The sequence below is a fragment of the Calypte anna genome, chromosome 1 (assembly GCF_003957555.1).
Source record: "Calypte anna isolate BGI_N300 chromosome 1, bCalAnn1_v1.p, whole genome shotgun sequence".
Lineage (NCBI taxonomy): Eukaryota > Metazoa > Chordata > Aves > Apodiformes > Trochilidae > Calypte > Calypte anna.
Window position 1 is genome coordinate 82,086,770 of NC_044244.1, and position 25,661 is coordinate 82,112,430.

At 40.7% G+C, this 25,661-nt stretch overlaps 2 protein-coding genes across 4 annotated transcripts in view; one reads left to right on the top strand and one right to left on the bottom strand.

Moving 5' to 3' along the window:
• The window catches only part of CFAP44 (cilia and flagella associated protein 44), a 42,996-nt gene extending 22,122 nt beyond the window's left edge, over positions 1-20,874 (top strand). Inside the window, exons 17-34 of the mRNA XM_030450642.1 lie at positions 255-400; positions 1,145-1,415; positions 3,340-3,395; positions 3,776-3,938; positions 4,276-4,406; positions 5,363-5,553; positions 5,964-6,129; positions 6,808-6,985; positions 10,249-10,737; positions 12,156-12,363; positions 12,769-12,960; positions 13,924-14,034; positions 15,524-15,654; positions 16,770-16,886; positions 17,790-17,991; positions 18,628-18,821; positions 19,955-20,089; positions 20,635-20,874. Of these exons, the coding sequence (XP_030306502.1) occupies positions 255-400; positions 1,145-1,415; positions 3,340-3,395; positions 3,776-3,938; positions 4,276-4,406; positions 5,363-5,553; positions 5,964-6,129; positions 6,808-6,985; positions 10,249-10,737; positions 12,156-12,363; positions 12,769-12,960; positions 13,924-14,034; positions 15,524-15,654; positions 16,770-16,886; positions 17,790-17,991; positions 18,628-18,821; positions 19,955-20,089; positions 20,635-20,874 (3,321 nt within the window). The remainder of the gene's footprint in view (positions 1-254; positions 401-1,144; positions 1,416-3,339; positions 3,396-3,775; positions 3,939-4,275; positions 4,407-5,362; positions 5,554-5,963; positions 6,130-6,807; positions 6,986-10,248; positions 10,738-12,155; positions 12,364-12,768; positions 12,961-13,923; positions 14,035-15,523; positions 15,655-16,769; positions 16,887-17,789; positions 17,992-18,627; positions 18,822-19,954; positions 20,090-20,634) is intronic.
• Positions 20,875-22,299: 1,425 nt separating this feature from the next.
• The window catches only part of BOC (BOC cell adhesion associated, oncogene regulated), a 57,423-nt gene continuing 54,061 nt past the window's right edge, over positions 22,300-25,661 (bottom strand). For 2 of the 3 annotated variants that reach the window (XM_030469267.1, XM_008502640.2), the window contains exons 15-18: positions 25,031-25,257; positions 24,379-24,458; positions 23,550-23,743; positions 22,798-23,010 (exon numbers count right to left, since the gene is read on the bottom strand). In XM_030469267.1, coding sequence (XP_030325127.1) covers positions 22,826-23,010; positions 23,550-23,743; positions 24,379-24,458; positions 25,031-25,257 — 686 coding nt within the window. In that variant the 3' untranslated portion in view covers positions 22,798-22,825. Of the gene's footprint in view, positions 23,011-23,549; positions 23,744-24,378; positions 24,459-25,030; positions 25,258-25,661 lie in introns of all 3 variants that reach the window. The other variant, XM_030469268.1, reaches the window with a different exon arrangement.

Here is a 25,661-nt window from a genome sequence, read left to right on the forward strand (position 1 = left end):
AAGCTGTTCCCTCACAAGCAGAAGATACAATTTTAACAAATTGATAGGATGGCTTGTAATGCCAGTGATCATGATAGACTTTTTTCTGTGGTTCTCTAGACCAGATCTAGGATCTTGATATATTTGGAAGTAGCATTTTCTAATCTGTGGTACATTCCTAAGAAAGGAATAATTATTCTGAAAATTGAATTTACTTGGTAAGCTGCTTCACAGTTCTTTTGTTGCCATTTCTTTATGGTCCTTCTCCTCTTCAGGGTGGGTATGACTCAGGGTTCCTCTATCATTGTGAATTCTCCTCAAATGATCACCAAGAAGACCCTGAAAAGAGGCAAGATGAACCCTTTGAAGTGATTCCTATTGAGGACACCGACAACAATCCCATCCACTGTATCTCCTTCTGGTAAGACATTTTAGTGTAGATTCACTTACAGTTCCTACTCTGTGTCTGACAGTATAATTTTAAAAGCCCCCCAAAGATGAAAATGTCTGATTTCCAATTAAGTACTGATTAGCACTCAAACATCCTAGATTGTAAATCTCCAGGAGACCCATTAGAAGTCTCTGTGAGTTGTGATCTTCAGAAAAGCTGTTTTTTGTGGTAGTTAGCAAAGAGAGGACACAGCCCTTGAGGAGAACATGTGCAAGATTCACTCTTGTGCAAAGCATACAGGCTTATTGAGACATTCTGTGAACTGTGCAAGTGAAAAGGGTAAACTATTTTCAGAGTCCCAATATTAGGTTCCCGGAAAGGCCAGGCATGATCTGCATCTAAAGTAGTTCATACTTCAGTCTACAGTTGGCTGTATTCACCACCATCCCACTAGATTGAGAGTGGGGAGGAAAATTTGTTTTTTCTAGTGCTGAACTTGGTGTCTGCTACCCTGCATAACTCAAGGCTGAGACCAGTTCTGTGATACCCAGGAAGTGCTGAAACATTCTTGAGTAGAGATAGCAGGAAAAAAATATTGTAGTAGTATCACACATACTTGAAATGGCCAAAATACTTTGTTCTGAGCTGACAAACTTGGGAAGGCTACATTTATTCAGATAGATTAGCCCTTCTGAAGAGGTATCACGTTCTGAGCTGTGGCCTTACTCATTACAAGTTGCCTGTTATTACTATTTCTTATTGATCATTTGGCAGTACCAGCAGACAACTGATGGTCTGTGGGATGCAGAATGGTGCCCTGCGTGTTTATCCTCTCCAAGATGAAGACCTCTCAGCGGATACCCTGAAGGAATACTGGTCCTTAAATGTACATGACAATGACTGTGGCCAGATCCAGGGGATCTGTTCTAGTTATGATGACAGGTTTCTGATTACCTGTGGTGGAGATGGAAACATTTTTAGTTTCAACATCTTGTCTCCAGAGGACATTCACAGAGAGCAAAAGGCCAAAATTCCCTCTCCGAGGGTAAGTTGCTAACCTCCTTCACTAGGTTAGGCCTATTTGCAAAGAAACTACTGCAGGTGGGTAAAATCCAATTCAATTATTTGGCATCACAGCTCTTCCATACCAAAAACTGAGTTTTCCCAATTTGGAAGAAGAGCTCTTGTGAAACATTCCCTAATACAAATGCACTATACCTGCACTGTTCCTCGAATGTTTTGCAGTTTTCTCCAAATAGTATGTGTTTTTCAAATGTAGTATTCTGTTAGTCCTTCCACACTCAAAGGTGTAATCATGCAGGTTCCTTGAATGAAAGAACCACAATAATTTGTCATAATTAATACCTGTCTGGGATTTAATTCCAATAAAATATGATTCTGCTCTGGGTGGGAATTCTAGAAATAATGTTGAAGAATACTGAATGTATAGTTTCCCAGTGCATCTAGTATCCTTCATATACAATTCACAAGTTGGATTTTTTTATGCAAAATCAGCACAGCATGGTGCTGATCCTGTTGCTCTTTCACTCTTGGACAGCATTAGCAGTAATAATTTTATAGGTGTCCTGTAATCACTGTACAGGCCAACACCTCTTGAACAGAGGCACTGGAACTTGGTAACAGTATTACTGATAAGACATGAGAAGAGAGAAGTATCAAATCCCTCACTAAAAATGTTCAGATTTCACTGAATTGTTCAAAATGACACGTTTTAAAAATCTCTTGACTGCCTGAATAAAGCAAATATAACTTGAAAGAAGCAGTGAGATCTGTTGAGTAAAGATGTGCTATCAAGCACAATGAATTTTGGAGTTAGATATACATTCAGTACAGTTTAAAAATCTTGAAAGTAAAACACATTCAACCTTTAAATATTTTTAATATTAAATTTTGAAATATGATTGACAAGGGAGACAGAGAGAAAATTGTGATTTTGGTCATTTAATTAAGTTTTTCACAACTAGCTAGAATTCTTTGCCAATATCACAAGAATATACAACACTAAGATAAGACTTAAAATTGTTTTCTTAAACAAAGTGAATGATTGGAACCTATTAGAGCCTTGCTAGCTCCAGTATTACAAGTAGTGATTAAAATGCAATTATAAAGCATATATATACAGTTTTATAATTTTGAGTATGTAATTAGGTCTAAATAAAGATATTTATGGTTTATTTCTATTGTTCAGGCTAGCAACATTGCATAATGGCCATCCTAATAGAGTTTTTCCCTTATCAAAGCATATCTTCATTACATATCTATTCTAGTTCTAAGTCGTGGAAGATTTAAAAAATTCCATCTTCATTAAACTTAATGGGATTCTTAGAGAATCAAGTATAAATCCTCTGAAACTAATTAAGTTAAATTACAGATCAATTTAACACAGCTGTATTCACTGTAAAGTGATAAGTCTCCCTCTTTTTTTAGTTCATGACTGCCTAGGGAAATGAGGCTTGTGTGGCTGTGTCCATCCATCTGTCACTCTTCACAGCTAATAATTGTGAACCCACTATGCAGTCAGCAGAAGCAAACAAGATGAATTACACATGTAACTTGGAAATAGCTCAGGATATGTCATCTCTTGTCAGCCTGGCAGTGAAGGGAGATGAGAATTGAATGAGAGGGGGTAGAGAGTCAAAGATGGTGTGGGATAGAGTGAAGTTTGGACACGCAATGATATAATGGTTAAAGTTGATGGGAAGGATGGAGGTTTTGTCTCCTCTGTCCCTCAGAACTGTGCTTCATTATTGTTTTACATGTAAACCGCCTTCATTGCTTTTTATTCTTGAAATATTAAAACCTGGCATTTAAGGCCAGTAAAGCAATGTTGATCATGAAGGTTTCTTTGGCTTTGTGAGACGTAACAGGGACTTTGTCCTGATGTTTGTAAAGTTTTATTGTCTGTTGAAACATGTTGCTTGTTTAAAGACAAGACATTTTTATTCCAGAGTGGTCTTGAGAAGGAGAAGGCTGCTGAAGACATTGAGGATCCTGATGCCTTCAAGTAAGAGATGTTTGCATAATGATGAAAGAGATTTTCAAGTGTTGGTAGCTCTTGCTTCAGATCATGTATTTCTGCCTGAGTTTGGGTTATTTCCTTGTTCCATACAAAGTTTTTTCAGCCTTTCCCTCCATTTCATCAACTTTTTCATGGTAGAAATTAAAATATGCTCTTCTGAAACTTACTTAACTTCAGACTACAGAGACAACACAAGGTCAAAGTCAAAGCTTCATTATATTAGGACTAAAAATATACAGAAGTGTGATTCCTTTCTAAGTTATCTTTGAACCCATTGAGACCACTGAAAGTTTAGGGCTGTCAAAGAAATCTAAAATGATACATTAACTGTACTCTTTTCTCTGTCCTTTTGCATGTGTTTTCAGCATTGAGGAAGTCAAGCAGAAAAAGGAATATGAGCGGATAATGAAGGAAGCTGAAGAAAAGAAAAGAAAGAAAAGAGAGGAGTTAATTGCACTGAGACAGGAGTTCCTTGTTCTTCTTCAAAAGAATCAGGAGTTGCCCAAGCACATGCAGCTGGACAGAACGGTACATATGGTTTTTGTAAGGGTCATTCACCTATAGAGGCATCTTCTTATAAAATGTTACTACCCAATGCACTGGGGCCAAAGATGTCCAACCCTTTGGATTAAGGTAGTTCTGTGAATATATAATTTCTAGGACTTTTGAATCTCAGGGATGTGATGCCATTTATTGTGCTATTTAAGAAGCATGTCAAGAAAATCTGGTTCTCTGTGGCGATATGAATAGTTTCTGAACTAAAGGATTTTGTTGATGTGCATGGAACTCTGGCACTTGGGCAAGAATATTTATTACCAAAATCTAGTAGCCAAGATGTCATGCTGGGCTTTCTATCTTTCTGCAGGAATTCGAGATGGACCATAGGATCTTTGAGGAGCTGAATAGGCAGACAGCACAGAGAATCCAGTTAGTGCAAAAGGAGCTGGCTTGGGAGGAAGAGAAACACTTGATTGGACTGCAGAAACTAAAAAATCAGTAAGTGCCACTTCTGCTTCTCCCTCTGACCATGCATGGGGCTTATAATTTATAAAATTGTACCTGCCACCAGGAATAAAGAGTGTGGTTGGTTTGGTTTTGTTTTGTTTTTTCCCCTCATGTAATCGGTATTTCTTCTGTTATGATTCTGTTCTTATTTTACTTGGAAAGCATACAAAAGTATACCTTGATTTTAGGTCTACTTACTTCTTTTGAATCTTTGGTAATAATCAAATCTGCAAGTTAAGGAAGTGGCTTCATTCTGATTCTCTTTTATATGAAGAAAAGTGGGGGCTTTTTTTGAGACTAAATTTTCCTTGGTTTTGGCCAGTAAGTTCAGTAATAACCAAGAACTCTTACTGGAACTTTGAAAAACAGTCTATGAAATAAGCCTCTGCTTTTCAGGTATGTTGCATGTCTGTCAGATATTTCAGTGTCATCACGTTACAATGTTCTCTATCTAGTTTAAAATTACGCAGTGCATTTTCTCAAGAGCACAAGTTTAAGAGGAAGGTACATTTTGGGTTGGTTTTCTTAAATCTAAGTATAAATAGCAAAAGATTATTTCCTAGAAATACACAAAAGCAATAAGGAATAATAACAAAAACGGCTTGGGCACACACTGTGTGATTGGGAAAAAGACTTTTAATGAACTTGGTTTTAATCAGTCCTTAATGGTTAATGAGTGATATTCTCATGAGGAACTTGATGTAAGTTTCAATATTGAGAGAGGAGTTATTTTGCTTATTCTTGAGTGTCTCCATTCCTAGATTGGATGAAAGTCAATAGTGTCAGATGTCATCATGGTTTTACTTACTGGCTTGTGAACTTACATGTAATGACTGTATGTGCAATAATTAAACTATGCTATTCATTATTCATGTCCTTTTGGTCAAGGAAAAATGGTAGGTTGTGCCTATTGACATCAGTCATTTTGGTCTAATTTGTCATTTCAGGTTTCGGGACTCACTGGAATTTGACACTGTTGTTGTTCATGCTATTCAAAGCAACCACCAAATTTCCACTTACAGACTTCTAGCAATGTCTGAGAAATTCTACCAGCATAAGGAATGTCCATCAGGGAAGAAGTCAGTATCTAAAGGGTCATGCAAACAAGCAGCAAAACCAGAGACTGTCAGAGAGACAAGTTATGACTGGAGGACTAATGGTGACCATTTAAGTCTTACTAGTAATATGGTTTCTGTCTTTCACCTCTGTTTGTTTTCCTGAGTTCAAGCTAAAGAAATTATAATTTCTTTAGGTACAGATTAGGAAATATAACTGTGGTATGGTTTTTTTAGTACCTGCCTACATAGTAACACACATACGTAGTTTTTCCCTGTTTAGGTCAATGTCAGGAATTTTCTGTCAACCTTGTGAATAAAATGTGACTGAGAGTCAAGTCAAGGAACCCGGATACATTTGAAACATCCACTGCAGTTTAGCTATACTGATAGACACTGGCTTTACAGGAGCTGTTCCAGGCAGTTGCCAGTAGCTGGGACTGCACTGTGCTGCATGGTATTGACATCTTCACATGATTATTTTTAGGTCCAGATGCTAGAATTCTTGAGAGTGAGGCTGAAAAGCTGAAGACATCAGAGGTCCAAAAGCCAACCGCACGCTATATAAGAAGCAAACATGAGCAAATCAGAAGAATGGTTGAGAAATCTGATGAGATGAAAGCAAAGATCATAAAGAGGAAGGCAGAGTGGGATGAACTGTGAGTTTTGGACTCTGTTCCCTTTTAGTTTTGCTTCTTGTCTGAGGTCAAATAATTGTATTTAGCTGTCATATAACATTATAATATCTCAGTGTAATTTTTTATATTCCTAATGGTTGTAATTAAAAAGATGCGTTTTCATGTATATCTGCATTATAATCTTTCAGTCAGTGAGTGTTTGTGATAAGCCTTCCCACTCCATGCTGGTCTTTATCCTGAGAGGCAAGAAAAAAGGACAAAACTTCTTTGAATGCTCATGAAAGTACAGAAGTTCTTCATTAGGAGATGAATGACAGGGAATGAGAATGTAGAGCTGAATTACAAGGCTTTCTAAGGGTATTAAGTGTCTAACAGTACAGAGTAGGATCATATATCTCAATATAGAGTGCTGTGGGCTGGTGGAGTATTGACACACAGCTCCCTGAGATTGAGAGCAGCAGTACTAACTAAACCCAGAACTCAGTCCAAGTGTAGAGGTTTAACCTGTCTCATGGCAGAATCATGTTTTAAAAGTTTTATGGGAAAAAAATAAATCGGAGGCTACAATTCAAATGTGTGAGGATACTCCTCTCATATTAACCACTGCTTTCTGAAAGAGGTGTGTGATTCTTGATCTCTAGCTCACCTCCCAAGCAATTTCAGAAGGTGTGAAGTTCAGCTTTGTTTTGTACCTTCCAGATACAGGAGCAAACCTAGTGTTGACTATGAGGATCCCAAGGTTGTTGAGGACATAAGAGAAGCACGGGAAAATATGGGATGTTACAAGCTAAAGACTGCCACTAACTACAGAGTCTCTGAACATGAGCATCTGAACATTGAGAAGAAGGTGATGCAACTTACATCCCTGGAGATGCTGGTATGTAAATTGATTCACTGATGTGTGTATTTCTCCCTTTCAGGGGTGAGAGGATAATGTATTTAGTCACTGAAGAAATTTTTTTAAAGGAAATCAAAGTGTACATGTGAAGAGGCCATGAAGGACAGTTTGTATTTAGTTACAACTTCAGTTCAAATCAGCCTTCCTATTGTGAACTGTGAGTGCTTTACCAAACTCAAAATCAATGCAGGATAACTCTCAACTGGCACTTTTTTAAACAAGAAAGGGAAATTACCCTTTCTAATACTTCAGCAGGAGCATTTATCTATTTGAATTCTTAAAAAATTCTTAGCATCTAGTGACTGGTATTTGTTCCTTAAAACACTGAGTTAAATAACCCCTGCCATGGAACACCTCTACACAACATTGGGATGTGAGGAAGGAAAGGTGTTACCAGTGTGATGTCTTCACATTTGCACTTTGGCAATCATGGCTTCTAGGTACAAGTCTTTTGAAACCACCTTTCTGTGATAGGACTCTACAGCTACCAGACATCTTTTAACTATAAGGACTCAAGATACTCAAATGTTGTGCAATATCTCTGTTGCTTTCCTTTTGACTTCTTCCCCCCATCCTTCTCATAGGAACAGCTTTTTGTTTCATTTGAGTGGAGTGTGAAAGAGGAACAATTTCTTTTGTAAATTTAATTTTTCTTTTAAGAGCCATGAAGAAATAAAGCTACTGAACTTGTATCTAGCTGCTTTTTGTTTGGAAGGTTTATTTCTTGCTCTGCTTACTGACAGAGGAGCCTCTTTCCTGCATGGTTTATCTTTGGCAGAAAGTTATAATCTCAGTGGCTCTGAATCTTCTCCAGTTGTATCCTTATGAACATGTTGCATAATCTCAGGCACCCTCTAGGCTGGGCTGCTTTGATAGCCAGGTCTAAGCAATACAGAAGCAATGCTACAGTCTCAGGAGATTTGTTGAGTTGGTTTTGCCTTATGCTTGGGCTCCAGCACTTCCTTGTAGTACTGATGTTACCAGATACTTGGTAGCTCAGCAGGACAAGCCAATACAAACAAAGGGAATAGTTCTTGTTTTAAATCCAGGTTTATACAGATATAGAATTAATTCAGGTGGATGGTGTGCAGGGTTGTTCTCTTTTTATAAAGATCAGAGAAGTTTCTGCCACATATATTAATGCCAGATCACATTCAATTATTATTTCATGTGAAAGTAGTAAATTAATGCAGTGTCTTCTTATCACAGAATGACTGAAGTTGGAAGACACTTCTGATGGTGATCTAGTGCAAACCCTCTGCTCAAATAGAGCTATCTAGTGCAGGTTCCCCATGGCCATGTCCAGGTTGCTTTTTACTATCTCCAAGGATGGAGACCCCACAGCCTCACTGGAGATACTGTGCCAGTGCTCTGTCACCCTCACAATAAAATTTCCTCATGTTCAGAGAGAATCTCCTGTGTTTCATTTTGTACCCATCTCCTCTTGCCAGTCACTGGGCACCACTGAAAAGAGCATGGCTCCATCCTCTTTGCACCTTGCCTTCAGGTATTTATATACATTGAAGAGATCCCCCCAGCCTTTCTCTTCTCCAGCTGAACAGTTCCAGCTCTCTCAGCCTTTTTCCATATGAGAGATGTTCCAGTCCCCTGATCATCTTAGTGGCTGTTCACTAGACCATCTCCAGTAGTGCCATCTCTCTTTTTGTACTGGGGAGCCCAGAACTCAACACAGCACTCTAGATGTGACCTTGTCACTGCTGGGAAGGGATCTCCTCTCTTGATCTGTGGCAACACTTCCTAATGCAGTCCAGGATAATGTTAGCCCTTATGTAGCACAAAGGTGCATTGCTGTCTTATGGTCCACTTGATGTTTACCAAGATCTTCAGGTTCTTTTCTGCAAAACTGCTTTCCAGCTGGTCAATCCCCAGGATATACTGGTGCATAGGGTTGTTCCTCCCCAGAGGCAGAACTTTGCATTTTCCACTTGTTGAGCTTCCTGAGGCTGCTTTCAGCCCATCTCTGCAGCATTGCCTCTCTGGATGGCAGCACAACCCTCTGGGTTACCAACCTCTCTTCCCAGTTTTGCATTAGCAGCAGTCTTGCTGAGGGTACACTTTCCCTTTCATCTAGATCATTAACAATGTTGACCAGAACTATTGTTACTGAATTCTGAATCTGGAATTATTACTGAGGTCTGCCTACAAGCCAAGCAAGATGCAAACAAGTTTTTACACATAGGTTTTGCTGTAATTGGCTGTATAATTTCCACCTCAGACATCTGATACATGCGCCACTTTTCATATTAGCGGACCTTCATCTTGGTTTGGAATAAAAATATTCAGCTGATGCCAAAGTATTCTGAGTTGACTAAGGGATTCTAGATTGCTGGAAAGCCTGGAGAGTATTTGTTTTGGACATCTAATGATTTCTGTAACATTCAAAAGCATCTGACAGAATGTTATTTTCTTGGTTTTAGTAGGGCTATTTTACTATAGTTGGAAATTCAGAACTTCATTCCACTTCTAACCACCTGCATTAGCTGTGACTTCAGCTTCACCATCACATATAAAAGACAAAAGTCTCATCTGCCTTCCAAAAACTATTTTTATGGGTGACTGCTTCAGTATCTTTGAGGTTATATGTGATAATGGCTTTGTTTCAATGACAATGTCAAAGAAGTCCATACTTCTGTACAGCTGCGCATTTGGTACTGTGTACAGTAAAGGTCCCCTCAGGTATTTTTCTTTTGTCTTGGGGATGGAATCTTGCTTTACAAAATACTAATAGAAATCTGATTTTCTTTAATTGGTTAGTGTATTATTTGTCCTATATGTCTGAAAAGAGGACCACATCTCAAAACTCTCTATGTAGAGAGACAGCCCAGATGATTAATCCTCCAAAACCCACAGCTTACTTTCACAGCCTCTGCTTTCTGTACCGCTTCTATATCTCACATTAAGGAACTCACAATTAAGTCAGGAACTGAGAAGTGTGGGAAAGCTTCATTTCTCTTTTTATACTTTTTCTGTTTTCTGTGGAAGAAGAGAGGTGGTTCCAAAGATTTTAGAACCACAAACTGAAAGACAGCTGTTTAAAACTGCTACTTTGTGGAGATGGTATAGAGCAGAAAGCTAGTATGGAAAGAATGAAAGTCAGTCTGACCAGCCTCTTAACTGTGACTTGTGTTGGGGAAGACTACATTCATATATATTACACATTTCACATTACATTCACATAAGGGTTCCTGAGGAATCCTATGAAAATTGTTTTTCCTTTGCAGATCCACAAGAGGAAAATGAATATGAACAAAGAAATCATGTCTTTGCGGGAGCTCAAGATTTCTATTATTGATGAAATCAAGTGTTTAGTGCAAGAATTGAAATCCATACAGGAAGCCTTGGATTTATCAGAACGTCTCCCTCTTCCGCTGATCCCTCAGTTACACCCAGATGAGGTTCCTGAAAAAAAATTTGAGTATGACAGAGATATCCTCCTGAATTTCAAAGAGGAGCAAGAGGCCAGGGCAAAGCTCAAGGAAGAACTGGAAGGGTCTCCCTCATCTAGTGAACTTCTTCAAGCTCCTTCCATTAATGAGACAGATCCCACAGCAGAGCCTGCAGATGTGTGCCCAATAGAAGTAGCATCACCTGTCATGAAGCAGCAAAAAGTTTTTGAGATTGAGACGGCAGAGCCAACAGAAATGGAACTTGAAATATTAAAGAAGGAAAAGATTAAAAATCTATACTTGCAGGAGACCTTGATTAAAAAGGTAGGAAATCAAAATTATTTTTGTCACATGGAACAATTCCACTGCATCGGAAATAAACCCAAAATACCTTCTGTCTCTCCAGTGCAGCTACTCGTGCCTTTCCAAAGTTCAGGAAAATGGTATCTGGTGCAAATTTACAGTGTAAATCTGTATACATCCCTAACTGTGGCCTGTTTGCTAAGTATTGTAACAGATACTAGTTTTCTTACTGGTTGTTCTATGAAAGTATAAGCTTAGTAGCCAAAAATGACAAGGAAAATGTTAGAAATTACTTGGAAGGTGATGAAGAAGAAAAAAGGAGTATCACTTTTTTGTAGATTCATGATGTTCTCATCTCTTAAATAACTGTAGTCTTGAGCGTTTGATCTCAAAAAATATTTGTAGAACTAGAAAATGTACAAAAGGCTTAGTCATGGAAAAGCTTCTTTAAAAGGATGATTTTAAAAGGATTTTTTAAAAAGGATTATTTTATCTCAATGGATAAAATATCTTTGACTTGAAAAAGGGGAAGCTGAAGATGATAGTGTAGCAGAAATGATAAAATTATGAATAGCATAGGAAAGGAGAGTGGGAATCATCTCTTAAAAGAAGGAGAGATTTCAAATGCAACGGTCATCTAGAAAACTTTAAGCATGCAAATGGAAATAGTTTTCCTCTCCAATGATAACTGAGCTTTGGAACTCAGCATCAGTATATGGGGGAAGCTAAAATTTGTTGAAGTCTGGAAGAAAAATCCATTCAAAGCTCTCAAACTCAAGCGTGCTGCTTCAAGCTCAGGATGTCCCTAAATCAGAGTTTTGGAGGGTACAGAGTGGAGTGTGCCAGAGGTGGATCACTGTTCACTTGTTTGGTACCTTTCTGCCTGTTCTCACCCTCCTGCTGTTGTCCATTGACTTGTTGGTCTGCCTCAACACTGATAACCTTGTGTTCAAGTGTGTGAAGGTTTTGATAGAATACCCAAATATGCTGTGACCATCACATATATGTATCAGCTAATGTTGGTATCTCCTAGTACTGGTTTGAGTGTAAATGTCTAAAGGAAGAGCTGGCAGGTATTCTGAAAGAAGTTTTCCAAGGCAGAAGGCACATAGATTGCTACATCTGGGATTGATACATGAACTACTTCAGGCTACTATAAAACATTCTCCGAAGAGTAAAATAATTCTGGGGTGGAGTGGGGATGCAGTGAAACATTCTTGTGAACCCCTGGTGATTCTTTTACTATTGTGCAGAGAACAAAGATACATTTGGGATTAACTTTGTTTTTCCTAAGTTCTTCAGTCATCAATAATAACTACAATGGGAAAGTTGTTGATTTGGCAGACAGTTTTTTCCCCTCTGGTCCTTTCTGCAGCTTACATTTTTAGCTGCACTCCTAATAGTCTCCCTGATCCTCATTTGACTCCCATGTGCTGCAGATCAATGCACTGGTGATCAACTTTGATGCTGAACTTCGCATTCTGCGGCACAAGAAGCTGAAGCTGGATATGCAGATGAAAAGTGCTGACCTGCACTACATCACTTGCTATGAAGAGCTGCTTATCCTAAGGAAACTTGAGAAACCTGAGAACCTTCTCCAAGACCGTGTCAACACCCTCATCAGTGAACAGGAAGCTGTGCAAGTAAGTCGGCCATGTGTCTCTGGATTTAACATTACCACCAATGGAGGGCTTGAAACAAAAGCAGGCCATAAAGTAAATGATGGTGTCTCTTCATTTTAGCACTGATCCATCACCTAGTGCTAAATTTTGGAGAATAAGAAACTCCTGATAATCAACCTAGGATGGCTGCTTTTAACTTCCAATAGTTATTATTTTCATAGACTTAACAGTTATATTGTAATAGGTACTTAATGAAGTGGAATCAGTGACAGATCATATGCTTGAATTTCAGACCACATTTCTAGGTTTTGCTTGATTGGAGCACAGGCTTTAAAGAGAAAAAGTGAAGTTTTGAATATCCAGATCTTCACAGATACATCCTCTAGGTTGTATCTTTTAACCAAAGTTAGTTTTTTGTTTGTTTAGTCAGAGTTGTACAGCTGCCTTGCACAGATGGAGGAGAGAAAGTGTGAGATTGTAAGGCTCCAGGAATGTGAGAAAGCTCTTTATGCCACCTTCCAAGCATCCCTGGGAGAAAACAACGAGTTTGCCCATTTTCTGACCAAAGTTCTGAAGAAGAAAATCGAGTGCATGGAAAACCAAGAAGATGGAAGAGAAGCAGGTTCTTTTTGTTTTATGGATTTGTTACAAATACTTCCTTGTAGTGAAGTAAATGTCTATCTAGAACCCTGGCTACCCTGAACTCAGTGCAAAAAACCCCAAACATAGATCAGGATTACCCAGGTTTATTTGTATACTGATTCATGTTCTTTGGCCACCATTTTGAATAACAATGGTGTAATTCAGTTTCTACACATGACTACATCTGGTCTGATGACAGCTCCTTCAATTTACTTCCTGTAACTCAATACCAAGGACTGATAACTGGTTTGAAGAAGGGGTGAAACTTTAAATAGGTACTTCCTATGCTGTATCAATGGGAGCTATGGATAAATAATTAGTCTGCCATATTCATGGCATTCATGGCTTTAATCTGTCTATTGACTAATGACAGATCATAGACCTAATCACCTATTAGTCACAGGACTAAAACATTACGAAAGGAATTAATTTGTCTAAGTGACTCAGTTTGAAACTGTTAACTGAGTTAACAGTTAACTCCTGTCAAGCTAAAATCCTGGTGCTCTCTCTCTAGCTTGGCTTTTGATTTCAGGTGGGACACAAATAGTAAAAAGTGCCGACAATGCTGATGCTTTTGTGACAGTTTTGTGCCTCTGTATTTTGCTTGGTTGATTAACCACTGTAGTAGAATGGTATACCTGCAAGATTTAAATTCCTAGCACATATATATATATACATATAAAACATTAACGAAGGAAGTCCTCAAGATGTGCCTGTATCTGTCTGTGCATTTGACACTACTAGATATTCTCACTCCCTTTTTCTTTCCTTTGTGTGAAATTATCAGATCAATGCAGTAGGCTCAAAGTGTTTGAATCCACATATTATTACCAGTATGATCTTTGATAGGTTACTGGGATTGTTCACCAGCACACTGGCATACTGTACAACTAGTGGGTCTGAGGGTGCTCTGAAAGCCAGCAGTACTATCTTTTTCTTCCAGATGAAAAAGATGAGAATGAAGAGGAGAATGATGAAGAGTCCAGCTCGGGGACTGATGAAGAAAATTCTGGATCTGAAGATGAATTCTTTGATGACTCTGTTTGCCCAAAGAGTATGTAACCAATCATTTTCTTGGGCTGACTACTTGTTTAGCTTTAGGGACAATATTGTGGGTTTAAACAGAAACCACAGAATTTTTCATTATTCACTGCCTATTACTTCTATTAAGGGCCAGAATGTGAATATCCCTCCTGCCTGCAACATTTCTCCCCAGGAGACTTCAGTAAAACTGCTGGCATTGTAGGGTACCCTAATTTAAAAGTTTGGGAAAATAAAACTTAGCTATGCATTAAGAATTAATTATTTTGAGTAAAGATGAACTCACCATTTCACAGCTGTCTTCTGGAGAGAAAAGGCTCCTCTCAGGAGTGGGAGCATTAGAGCAAGGCTGTAACTGCTTTCCCAAAACTTACTGCCTGGCCTAGCTGGGTGACTTCAGGGAAGTTCCGAGGGGACTCTACCATACTATTAAATTAAGCTCTTTGTTACCACCTCGTGGTTTTGTGCAGGAATTGCCAGTTGCCAGGCTGCACCCTTAAGGTCGCTGAAAAGTTAGGAGCTTTTCTTTACAGAATCCTCTTCATTCATTTGTCCAACAAAGGCAAGCAACATCCCCCCCTTTTTCTTGTGTATGAGATTTACTGGTGCACGGTATTATTTTTTTAAAGAAATCTTTGAGTGATATGTCTGTGACCATGTAACAACACTGCTTTGTGTTCAAACTTAAAAGCAATTTACCAATTAATTTTTAAATTGGAGTTTTAACATCATTTCCACAAATTGAATTTTTTATTAACTCCTCATTCATCTCCTTTTTCAGTGAAATACTGGGGAGAAATGAAGATTTTTACTTTTTATTAAAAAGTCCAAATTACTAATTTAATAGGAAAATTACAAGTTGTATTAGCTTCTTCATATTTGTCTCTTCTTGTATCATTTGCTTCGCCTTTATTGGACTCTATTTTTATCATGCCTACTGATTTGGGCATAATTAAGCACTGGGTTAGTATGACTGAAATGACTGGGTTAGATAGAAGTTCACAGATTTTTCCTCACCATGAAACAAATGAAACAGGTCCTATGAACCACAGCTGTGTTTACAAATAGAGCTATAAATGATCCCTACTGCAAGTTTGTTTAGAGTGAAGGCTGCTAGGGAGAAAACAACTCTGGGTTCACATAAATGAAGATTATACTGCAACATGCAGTAATTTTTGGGACATCAATTAGAAAAGCTAATTTCTGAGCACTTGACTTTAATATTGGCTTTGATGCATTTAGGCTCATTTAGGCTTACTTCTGGAAGCAAAGTGTCTTTTCTGAACGTAACGAAAAAAAGATCCAACCAAGACATTCACCCCCTTATGGAGGGATGGGGCCCATGTGGTTTATGTTTGAGAAAACTCTAGGGAACCAAGAACATGGCCTTATTATGGGGAGAGCTGGGCAAAGCACACAATAGGAGAGGCTGCTAGCTCAAGTGTGTGTAACTATAGTAGTCATAATGATTCTAAGCTATTCTTTGACTCTTTTGGTTTCAGACTGCAATGAGGCACTCTACCAAAACACCATCGAGCTCCGGCATAAGAGGTTGGACATTAAGAAAGCTTTAACAGAGGAGAAGAAAGATGCTGCTAAGCTCAGAAAGATATACAATGCCTTGGCTGAAAAGGTATTGTAGTGTTTTCTTCTCAGCAATCATTGGCTAGCTCCACTGTAGTGAAAATGTTGTGCTAGTGATTTTGGCTAAGATGTAAAACCAGAAACGTAACCCTCTGAGAGGCCTCAGTTTGGGTAGAGATGCTTGTGGTAGCACAGAGGCAGGAGGCAGCTCAGCATGGGTCACCTGTCCTCCTGAAAAGGATAAATCAAGTTGGTCTGACCTTAGCTTCTGTGGGGCTGGATCCAGGTTTTAGGTCCAGTTCCTTCCCAGCTGTCTAACCAGCAACAGCAGAAACTGGATTTTCTGGTTCAGATGCAAAACTTGGTGTAGCTCTGTGCAAGTGGATGGCAATGGAGAGATCAAAGAATCCTTATCCTAACATAAATGCAGGTTAAATAAATGCATAAAATGCTATTCTTCCACCTATTTCCTTTGCTTTTACTTATTTTCTTCTGTTCTTTGTCATAGTTATTACTGAATAAACTCAATGCAAGTTTTGCTTTTAGCTCTTTTGAGCTCCTGCATTCGTCAAGACATTTGATTTATATTGATTCAAAAATATCGTAACTTGAAGGGTTAACCAGATAGAGAGTTCTGCCAAAATAACATTAGGCAAGTCTTGCATTTTATTGTGTCCCAAAAATGTTCCATCAAATATGCTTAGCCTAAAATATTTAATTTTTTAAAGGCTCTCCAAAGTGCCAGCTGCCACATATTCACCCTGGGGTCTGACATTTGAGTATGAATTGTTTCTTTCTCATGCAGAATCAATAAGCATTTCCAGGCATAACACAATAAAAAATATCTTGCAGACTCTGTAGATCTAGAATTGTTTAAGACAAAAAAAACCAACAAACTGTCTTGATACTTACAGGGCTTCTTTACTAAGGAGACATTTATGAGTGTACTTTTGTACAGAGTTATTCAGGGTGGAATCTTGCTTGAATGTGTAGATGAGTCATGTGTTTGCCTATGAAACTCACCTATCATAACATGACCAAAAAATCCCAACATTTTTTCCTATACTTCTTTCTCTGGACCAGTAACTCCTAACATATAACCTTGCTGCCCTATGGTTTTAAGTATGACAGGATTTTTGTTTGTCCAACATTTGTCGTCTACAGGCAAAAGCAGTGGAAACCAGTCTGGGCACTGCAGAAAGAGAACTGGAGACCTTTCAGTGGGAAAAGCAGCAGAGAATGAATGACCTATATGTAGTTGTGCCTTTGAAACTTCATCAGGTAATTTAAGATGTTGTGCCTCTGCAGCTTCAGAATGGCCTGTGTGCATCTATACAATGGTGTTACTGTTTGTTAGGGCCCTTAGTTCCTGATTCATCATCATCTCCTGGGGCTGAAGAGCTATTAATTGACCTCATGCTGCTATTTCCTCTAGATTTTTTTTCCTTCTCAAATACTGACAGAAAAAAAGGTAAGGGTAGGCAGGTCAGCACATTGCTGAAATGTGCATAGCCTTCAAGTGTTTTATAGGTGTGGCATGGGATTTTCCTTCAGGTCTATACTTACTGATCTTCTCCTGGAAAAAAAACCAACACCCTCCCAAAAATAAACAAACAAAAAAAGCCTCCAAACTATTGAAACTAATAGGAGTTTTGGCTGATTCAACAATGCTGGATAGAATGCAATGTATTCTTGTACACAGCTGTTAGCACAATGATAAGTAAAAAAATGAAGAGAAAAACTAAGACAATACTGTTATTTCGTCTGGGTTGAAGATAGGCCTCTGCCTGTTATGGATTATATAGCTCTGAGGCAAGCTCAGCTCACTCCATTTGTTCTGTCCTACTTCATTAAAAGCTAAGTAATACAGACAGAAGGGTTTAAGACCTGACCATGCAATCCTGCAGCTCCCAGATCATTCAGAAGTACATTTGATAGGGAGTTCCTTAATCCCCCTTTGTTCCAGGTGCCACAGAAGGGTAGACAGCTTTATATGTAGGTATTCAGCACAGCTGTAAGTTGTCTTTGAGCTTTGCTGAGTGGTTGTGACCCAAAATGCCAGAGTTGTGCCCATGCTTACTATTACTTCCCTCATTAGTTCTCTACTGCTCACACATTTGTTATCCAGAGAGCTCACCAGCACCCATAAATAAAGTCAGCCTTGCTTACGGCTTTTTCTCGCAGGTGGAATACTTGGTTAATGGGGAGATGCCCAGTGACTTCTCCCAGGCTTTGGTATTTACCAACCACTCCTTGGAGTATCTGCAGAAGAGAGTTGTGGACCTACGTAATGAAAAGAAAATGCAAAGAGAGATATATAGGAAGGCCCAGGAGCAGCATAAGCAGCTTATCCAGGACAAAAAGGCGATGGAGATAGAGATTCGACGTGAGTAACAGAGGCTTTGAGCAACACAGGATACTAATATCCATTCTGTCTCCCACACTGAATATTGGCAACTCACCAGATGTGTCTTTACACTCACACAGATGTCACAGCTTGTTACTGCAGAAAATAAAACAGAAAGAGCAGAGCAAGTGGGCTGTTTCAATGAAGTACTCATAGTTCTCCAGCATTGCAGAATTGTTAGGCTGTGTGAAATAATTTAGGAGCTTAGTATAAGGAGAGTTGACTGAGAGGAGACACTGGAAATCAGGACTTATGATTGCTACAGACTTACTGTCTGTAAATCAGAATGCTACAAAACAACTACTTTCCCCAAATCTATGTAACCTTTTGGCATTTTTCCCCTCTGTAACATAGGAACAGTGAAGTAAGCCCTATTTGAAACAGTTTCCCAAGGGCCAAACGCAAAGACATGTCTAGCACCACCAAACCTCTGGAGACCCTCTATAGCTTTTGGTCTGGGGGTGGCTTACTGAAAACACAGACATGGACATGGGTAAGAACAGCAATACCCACGTGTGACATCCGTGCGGATGATTTATTGCAGAGCAAATACCAAAGTGCTCAGACAGAAAACTGGGGGTGAGGCAGATATTCTGATTAACCCATGAAAGACAGTGCTGCCACTTTGTGCCATGCACCTTCTGTTAGGACTGGAAGAGAAATGCAGTGATCTGATGATGAAGAAGTTTGGCCGGCTGGTTGATTTTGAAGCAGTTCAGGCACGCTCTGCTAACATACGCGTGGCAGAGTTGGAAGTACAAATGATGGAGAAAGAATACGTGCACTCCCAGGAACTGAAAGAGTGGAAGGTAAGGTGCTGGAAAAGGTGGAGGGCATATGTGCTGGGATGATCTGTTAAGCCTTCATTTGCCTGGGGCTGAATAGCTACACGAAAATCTTTTGTAAATATGTTTATGTTTGGTTGGGTTTTTTTCACCTGTCATTAATAAATCATAATACACAACGTTTGGATACTATGGAAAAGTGCATGTGTCTGTCTGGTAGGGGCTAAGGCTCACTACTGTGGTGCATGCAGGCAACACTGCTGCTGCTGCTGCCCGTACAGAATGATGTCATTGCCCATCCTTTTAAAAATATGGAGAGAGGAAAATTAGAAACCCAGGAGAAATCTCTCTTTGAGCAAGTACGATGCCTCTTGTTTCAAACTGACTTAAGATTTTTTTTTTTACCCTGAGCAGTAAAACATCAGCACCCTTATACATATAACTAATATGTTCTGTGATTTCTACTTTTTCCTGTTCCTGTTGGCTGCTGTTCTGGGCTTAGCCTTACTGGTGGGTATTTACCGCTCCTTAGGGAAGTGAGTCTGGTATCCTTCAACAACACACACATCTAGATCTGGCTCAAGACTTCTCTAACTGACATCAGCAAGGACACAAGTAGGTTTGTACTGACCTGTCCTGGCCACTCTTTGCATATTTGTGGGGCATGGCACGTTGCCAGGAAAGAAGAGTGTTTAAGCAGATTTGCAGTTCCTTGCTCTACTGGTTGTCCTGTGTTTGTAGCTAGGAGAAGAACCCCTGTCCTGCTTCCAGACTGGGATGTGAGACAAATCTCAAAGTGATAAATCATAGCCCCAGCCTTCTCTATTCCTCTGCTATGCTGGCTTGTGGCAGGTGTAGGAACCAGCTCAATTGTAGCACATACACAGAAGTCCTATGTACCTTATGGTTTTGTCTCTCCCACACTTTTGCCTGTGTTACCTAGATACTTGGGCATTTGCAACTTTAATAAATAAATAAATAGGAACAACCAAAATAACAACAACAAAAGAATAAAAAAGATAAGATTGCACTAAGGGTATTGTGGGATCAGGTGGTGTTTGCAGTGTCGCTTTACCACTTCTGTGCCACTTGTAACACTAACACTTCCCCACTTTCTTTTTGTCCTCATCTCAGCACAGCCTTTTTTATCTTTCTAGGGAAGAATCTTAAGCTTGCAGCAGCAGCTAATGAAGCTGACAAAGGAAAACACCAGTAAGCTGCAGCAGCTCAACCGCTTCTGCCTTGAAAAGCACCAACTTGAAACTAAACTGGATTCACTGAAGAATGATCTGGTAAGCCTTTCAGCCACTGTGCTGCATGCAAGTTTGGGGCTATGCACACATAGGTAAGAGATCATCTGGCCCTCCTCACCAGCTCTCTGCTCTGCAGCGAGCAGTTCAAGCTGATGCAGCCTTGTGAAACAGCACAGGCTGAATGTCTACTCTAGGTCTTGTAGAACAGGATATGAGTGAGCTGACCCTGAAGAAGGCCACACCGTATCTTCTCTGCTGATTTCTTACTTAGCTGCTCCCTAATACCAAAACAAACTCATTTCCAATTAGAAAATGTAGCAAGTCAAAATTATTCCTTTATAACACGGAGACAGGTAAATGAATTAAAGTGTTCTCTTTGTTCTGTATTAGGAAATGATGCAGCCATCTGTGCCAGTGTAATACGGTAGTGGTCCCTCGTTATGACTTCCCAGTAGCTGTGACTCAGGAGTAGATTAGTCATGGAGCTGCCCTGCATCTTGGAAAGCTTCACTTTCTCACTTGAAACAGATATCCACCATTCACTCTCCCATGTTTATGCAAGTTATTTTTTCCTCTCCTTACAGGGACTAGAATTGCAGGGCATCCATTCTACTGACATCAACGAGAAGGCCAGGCTGGCCTCACGGCTCAAGCACACAGCTCATGGCGCAGCCCTCATGAGAGAAGAAATCAATCTTCTAAGCAGGAAAGATGGGTGCTTAATAGATAAACTCATGCATCTTAGCAGAAAAGGTGGTTTTGTTCTTATACAGCCTCCATCACCAGAGGATTTGGACAACTGGTTCTTACCCAAGAAACAGTAAATAACAATCTTTCCTTAAAAACAGTCATGGTTAACCATGGCAGTAGTAATACCTGCAAGTGTGATATGAATTGTTTTGGCTATACAGGTGTTATGTTTGTTTACCTTATCAAAATATGACTGTAGTGATAGATATGGAAAAAAAAAAGTGCAACTACAACCAGTAAATGAGCAAAACAGTCAACTGCAGTGTGTGTGCATGTGCGTACATCTGTTCTTCAAACGAGTGGCCTGTGAAGGCTGGATAGGAGTGTTTCATCTGAGCAGATCTAGACCTCTACTCAAAAATGGTAGTATATGTCTGCCTTAAGGGTATATTCTGTTATTTTTTAACATCCTAGCAGCCACAACAGTTTTCTGCTAAGTGAGCTAGTTAGTGTCATTGTAAAAAGAGAACGGAAGTGCTATTTGTTTTAAGAATGCAAAGGGACCTTTCTCCTCAGGGCCTACAGCACCCAGATGTGTATGAAACCACTCAAAGCCTTTCTCATTTGCCTCTACTCTGTAGAAGTGGGAAAACTGCACTGCCATGAAGGATGTAGTATTCACCTGGCATGAGGTTATAGCAAATGCAAAGTCAGCCTGCAATTCCACTGGCTTTCACCTGCTCCACTGGAGTTAGAGAACACCAGTCTATCTTTTCAGGTTTTATATGTTGTGGTTTTTTTTTTTAAATCTCTGTCATTAGGTATGGTGGTGGCACATGATCATTTATAGCACTTACTCTGTCTTACTGTGACTCAGTTGAACTCCAAAGCAGAGAGGCTGCACTTTTATTCCAGTGCAGTGTCTGGGGGGGCATGCGGAGGCTTGGGGTTTGTTGATAGTTTTTAACTGAATAGCTTGAACAACCTACAGCTCCACTTGCTCCTCCTCCCCACTCCCTATGTTTTGCCACCTCTGCCTGGAATACGTTCAGCCAGGATCCAACCAGATTCCAGCCAGGCAAAAGAACTGTCCCTGCTGGCCCCAGCACAACCAAATGATGGGTACTTGCACTGCCAGCCTTTTCACTGGAGCCCTATACAGGTGCTGAGCATCCTCTGTTTCCTTAGGGAAAAACAACCTCCATTATCCATAGGCCTGGAAGGTGAAGACTTTTGAAGCTAGAAAATCACAGGGTGGAGGGTAGAGGATAAGCAAATAAAATCTGCATAGATTTGGGTGTCTTTCTGCCCATCCTCATGTCACCAAACTCAGGCAGCTGTCTTTGGTGATAACTGAAAACTCTCTCTAGAAGCTCTGTATCACTTAGCTGGCACAGGTGGTGGCTGTCCCTTTTCTCCTGAGCTCAGCACTGACAAGATTTGCATGGCTGCCTATGTGTAATATGATAACTGCAGGGATATATCACTTTTCTCTAGGCGTCCTGCTTGCTCTCTGCAAGTAAAAAAACCATCATATTCATTTAGCATACAGCCAGCCATAGAAAAGACTAAAGCCTTTATTTTAGGTGTCAAAGCGTGGGTTTGTCTTTACAGATACGCGGCTGCAGAGGGCGTGTATGTGAAGGGCTGTTTGCTTTAAACAGGCAGAATGCATAACTCCAGTTCGTTCACAGGAGCCTGTTCCTGTGGGAATGGGACATGCCTTCCCAGGAGAGGAGAGAAAAAGACCTTTGTGATAGTTGGCTTTCATGAAGACCTCACTGCAAGAGGGTACTGGATCTTGGTGGTGGCAGCTGTTTGGACCCACGTCCCGTGACATTTGTTGTGCTGCTAATTCAGTCCTGTGCTCTGATGAACAGCTCTGTGCCATGGAGAGCTGCTCCCTTGTTTCTTGGGTGCTCCTGTGACCTTGCTGAGGATGCCTTCTGTCTCCATAGCATTATGAAAGGCACATATACATTTATATACAAGTGCATAAATATATAAATAGGGGTGTTATACAAAAATAAATACCCATTCTCTTTTTCTCTTTATACTAAGTCTTTGCAAAAGGCAGCTTGGTCCCTAGCTGGTAGGAGAATGAGTCTCTAAGGGCCTCAGTGGTGGCGGGCTGCTGTTCAGGTGTCTTGGTAGGTCCTGACCCAAAGATGTGCTCTCTGAATTCCGGAGATGGAGGTCTCCTCTGGACTGGCAGCAATCTAGTCTTTCCACCTCTTCAACTGGCACTAGGCCTAGACAGCAAGAGTTTCCTGAAAGAGAAAGGAGAAACAAATGTTTACAATACATTCTGAAATGAGATGCTATGGTAGTTTTCCAGTCAAAAGTTCACTTTGTGAGCTTAGGTACTGTGATCCAAGAGGAAGAACTGTACTCTCAAAGACCTGGGTACATGGGAGTCTGATCCTGTGCTTGCACACAGTGAGTTTGATCCCAGTACCTGGACCTTTGGACCAGGCCCCAGTGAGATGGATTCACATGATTTTTTAAGGACCATGCTGTTTTACTGGCATACTGAAAAATGCTAAAGGACAGTGTCTCTGCAACTGGGAGTGGGTATGTGCCCTTCTGGCAGCTTACAGCTCAAACTCACTCTAAAATTGAGTGAGGCAACCTACAGTCCCCAACTTCTAGTATGACCTTTTTATGCTGTTGTTCTACGTGGTATTAAAACTGCCCTTGCAGCCACAGAAGTGAGGATGAACATCAGGAAGGCTCCACAGAGTGTTTTCCCTTCAATATCAAGCTTAAATGTTGAGATGAAGCAAGCAGAGTTTTCAAGACCACTGACCTTGGTGGAACAGGGGATCCCGTCGAGGATCCAGGCTAGGGCCTCCCACTTTGCTGCCCATCACTGGATGATGGAGGCCAACAAAGTGCTCTTGAAGGTGAGGACACTCATCTTGTGGCTGAAGAAGCTGGTGAGTTGAGTCATCTGGAAGACTGTAGAGGAAAGAGCCATCTTCTGTCTGTGAGCTGAGCAACCTGGAGAGGCAAACAAAGAGGTTCAGCACTATTCACACATCTTTCCTCCTTGAAAGATGTGACCTATTTAACACCTCAGCCAACTGCACCAATGCCATGACAAAGAGCATTCCCAAAGATGAGGAAGAACAGAAATTGAGATGTACCTGGGGGATGGGAATGAGGTCATGGGAGGCTGGTTTCCATGATTCAAAATCTAGTCAGTGCCACAGGAGCTGGGAGCAGTATCACCTCCCAGGGAGCATGGAAATAACGACTTGATGTCTCAAAGCACCTGCAATTGGACCCTGGACAGATTCTGGGGCAGCTGTCTGTCAGTATCCAGTGAGAATGTTAAGTTTCTCTATGCCAACTTTTCAGTCTCCCACTTAAAAGGAGGTGGAGGAAAAGAGGGCAGGGGGAGACAAGTCTTGGCCTTCTCTACAATTAAATTATCTCTCCCTCAAACCATAAGAGGTGTGAGCTCTATGAAAACAATTTAGACCAGGAGGTCCTAGTGCAGAAGCATGGATTTGTCTTCCAAGTTAATTGGGACAGATGGGCTGAGCTTGCTGAGGGCAAGCTTCTGTGACTGTGTAGTCTTGTGAGCCCCACTGGATTGTTCTACCCTCCTCCCTCCATAAGCCAGGACTAACCTGGAGGTCTGGTAGTCTTGCTGGACATTCCCATTTTGCAGCACTCTTGTCTGCAGCAAGGCATTGGTTTCTTCATGTGACTGGAAGGAAGACAGAGAAGGAATCTCAGCAAAGCAACACTACAAAGGAGCTGATCTGGGAGCCAAGCAGCAGGGCAAAGCAGTGGTACTTGTATGACAGAAGGCAAACTAAAGCTTTTACTACAAAGGACAGATTAGAACTGACCACTGAAAAACTGACTTCATGCTTATTGCTGAATCACTGAGATGATAACCAACTTATAGTCTCAGCGGGGGCACTGCCATGTCCTGTGTTACTATTTACCCAGAGTTCCCAATATTGTTTGTCCCTGTGAGCTATGCTGACGAGAAAGAGGAACCATTCCCCATAAGAGTAGCCTTTGCTTACTGCTTTCTCCATATTTGAAGTCAATGCCTTAAGACACCACCTCTTCACCAGTGTTTTTGAAACCTTCCTATTCCTCCTGGGTCTCAGACTTCACTACAAAGGGGAAGTCTCTTTTAAGCAGGATCCAGTTTTGCCAGTCCTACATGCTGCAGGGGGTGCCAGCCGTGGCTGGGGAAGCTCTCTCACTGCAGTCACAGCCTCCAGCTCGTATCAAACCCACTGTTAAATGCAGGTGTGGACATACCTGTGGCACTTCATCTGGACTGTAATCTCTGGGCTTGGTGCTTGCATAGCCCACTCCTGCAGAAGGGCAGATGCCATTCATATGTGCCCCACTGGCATAGGGCTGCCCATTAACATAGGGGTGTCCATTGGCACGGGGAGCAGAGATGCCCCTCAGAGGCACCATGGTGTACTGGCAGGATGATACCAGCAACCCAGCTCCTGGGAAGCCCATGTCGATGGTTTGTTCTGCAGACAGAAGAAAAGTGAAGTGAGGCCAAAAGCAAAGGCAAAGCTGAGCTTCCTGAGGTGAGCTGCCAGCAGAGATAGTGTTAGGCTGTCCTTTCCAGGTAGCTATTTCGGCACCCAAAGCACCCTTGGAGGAAAAACAGTGGAAAGGGGCCCTACACAAAGGCAAAGGGAGTGCCATTTTCCCTTGTTCTAGTCCCAGGGTTCCTTCTCAACAACCAAGCAGGACAAATGGTGGCCTTTCTCTTTTTGGGGTTCCACAGGACATTTAGGACTTGCCCTCTGCCCACCCTCCCTGCTCCCTGAAATGTGCAGCCCTCACATTTTGGATGTTTGACCCAACCACACCCAGGGTCAGACTCATCCCACGGGGCAGAGCACATCTGGTAAGTCAATCCTCAAGA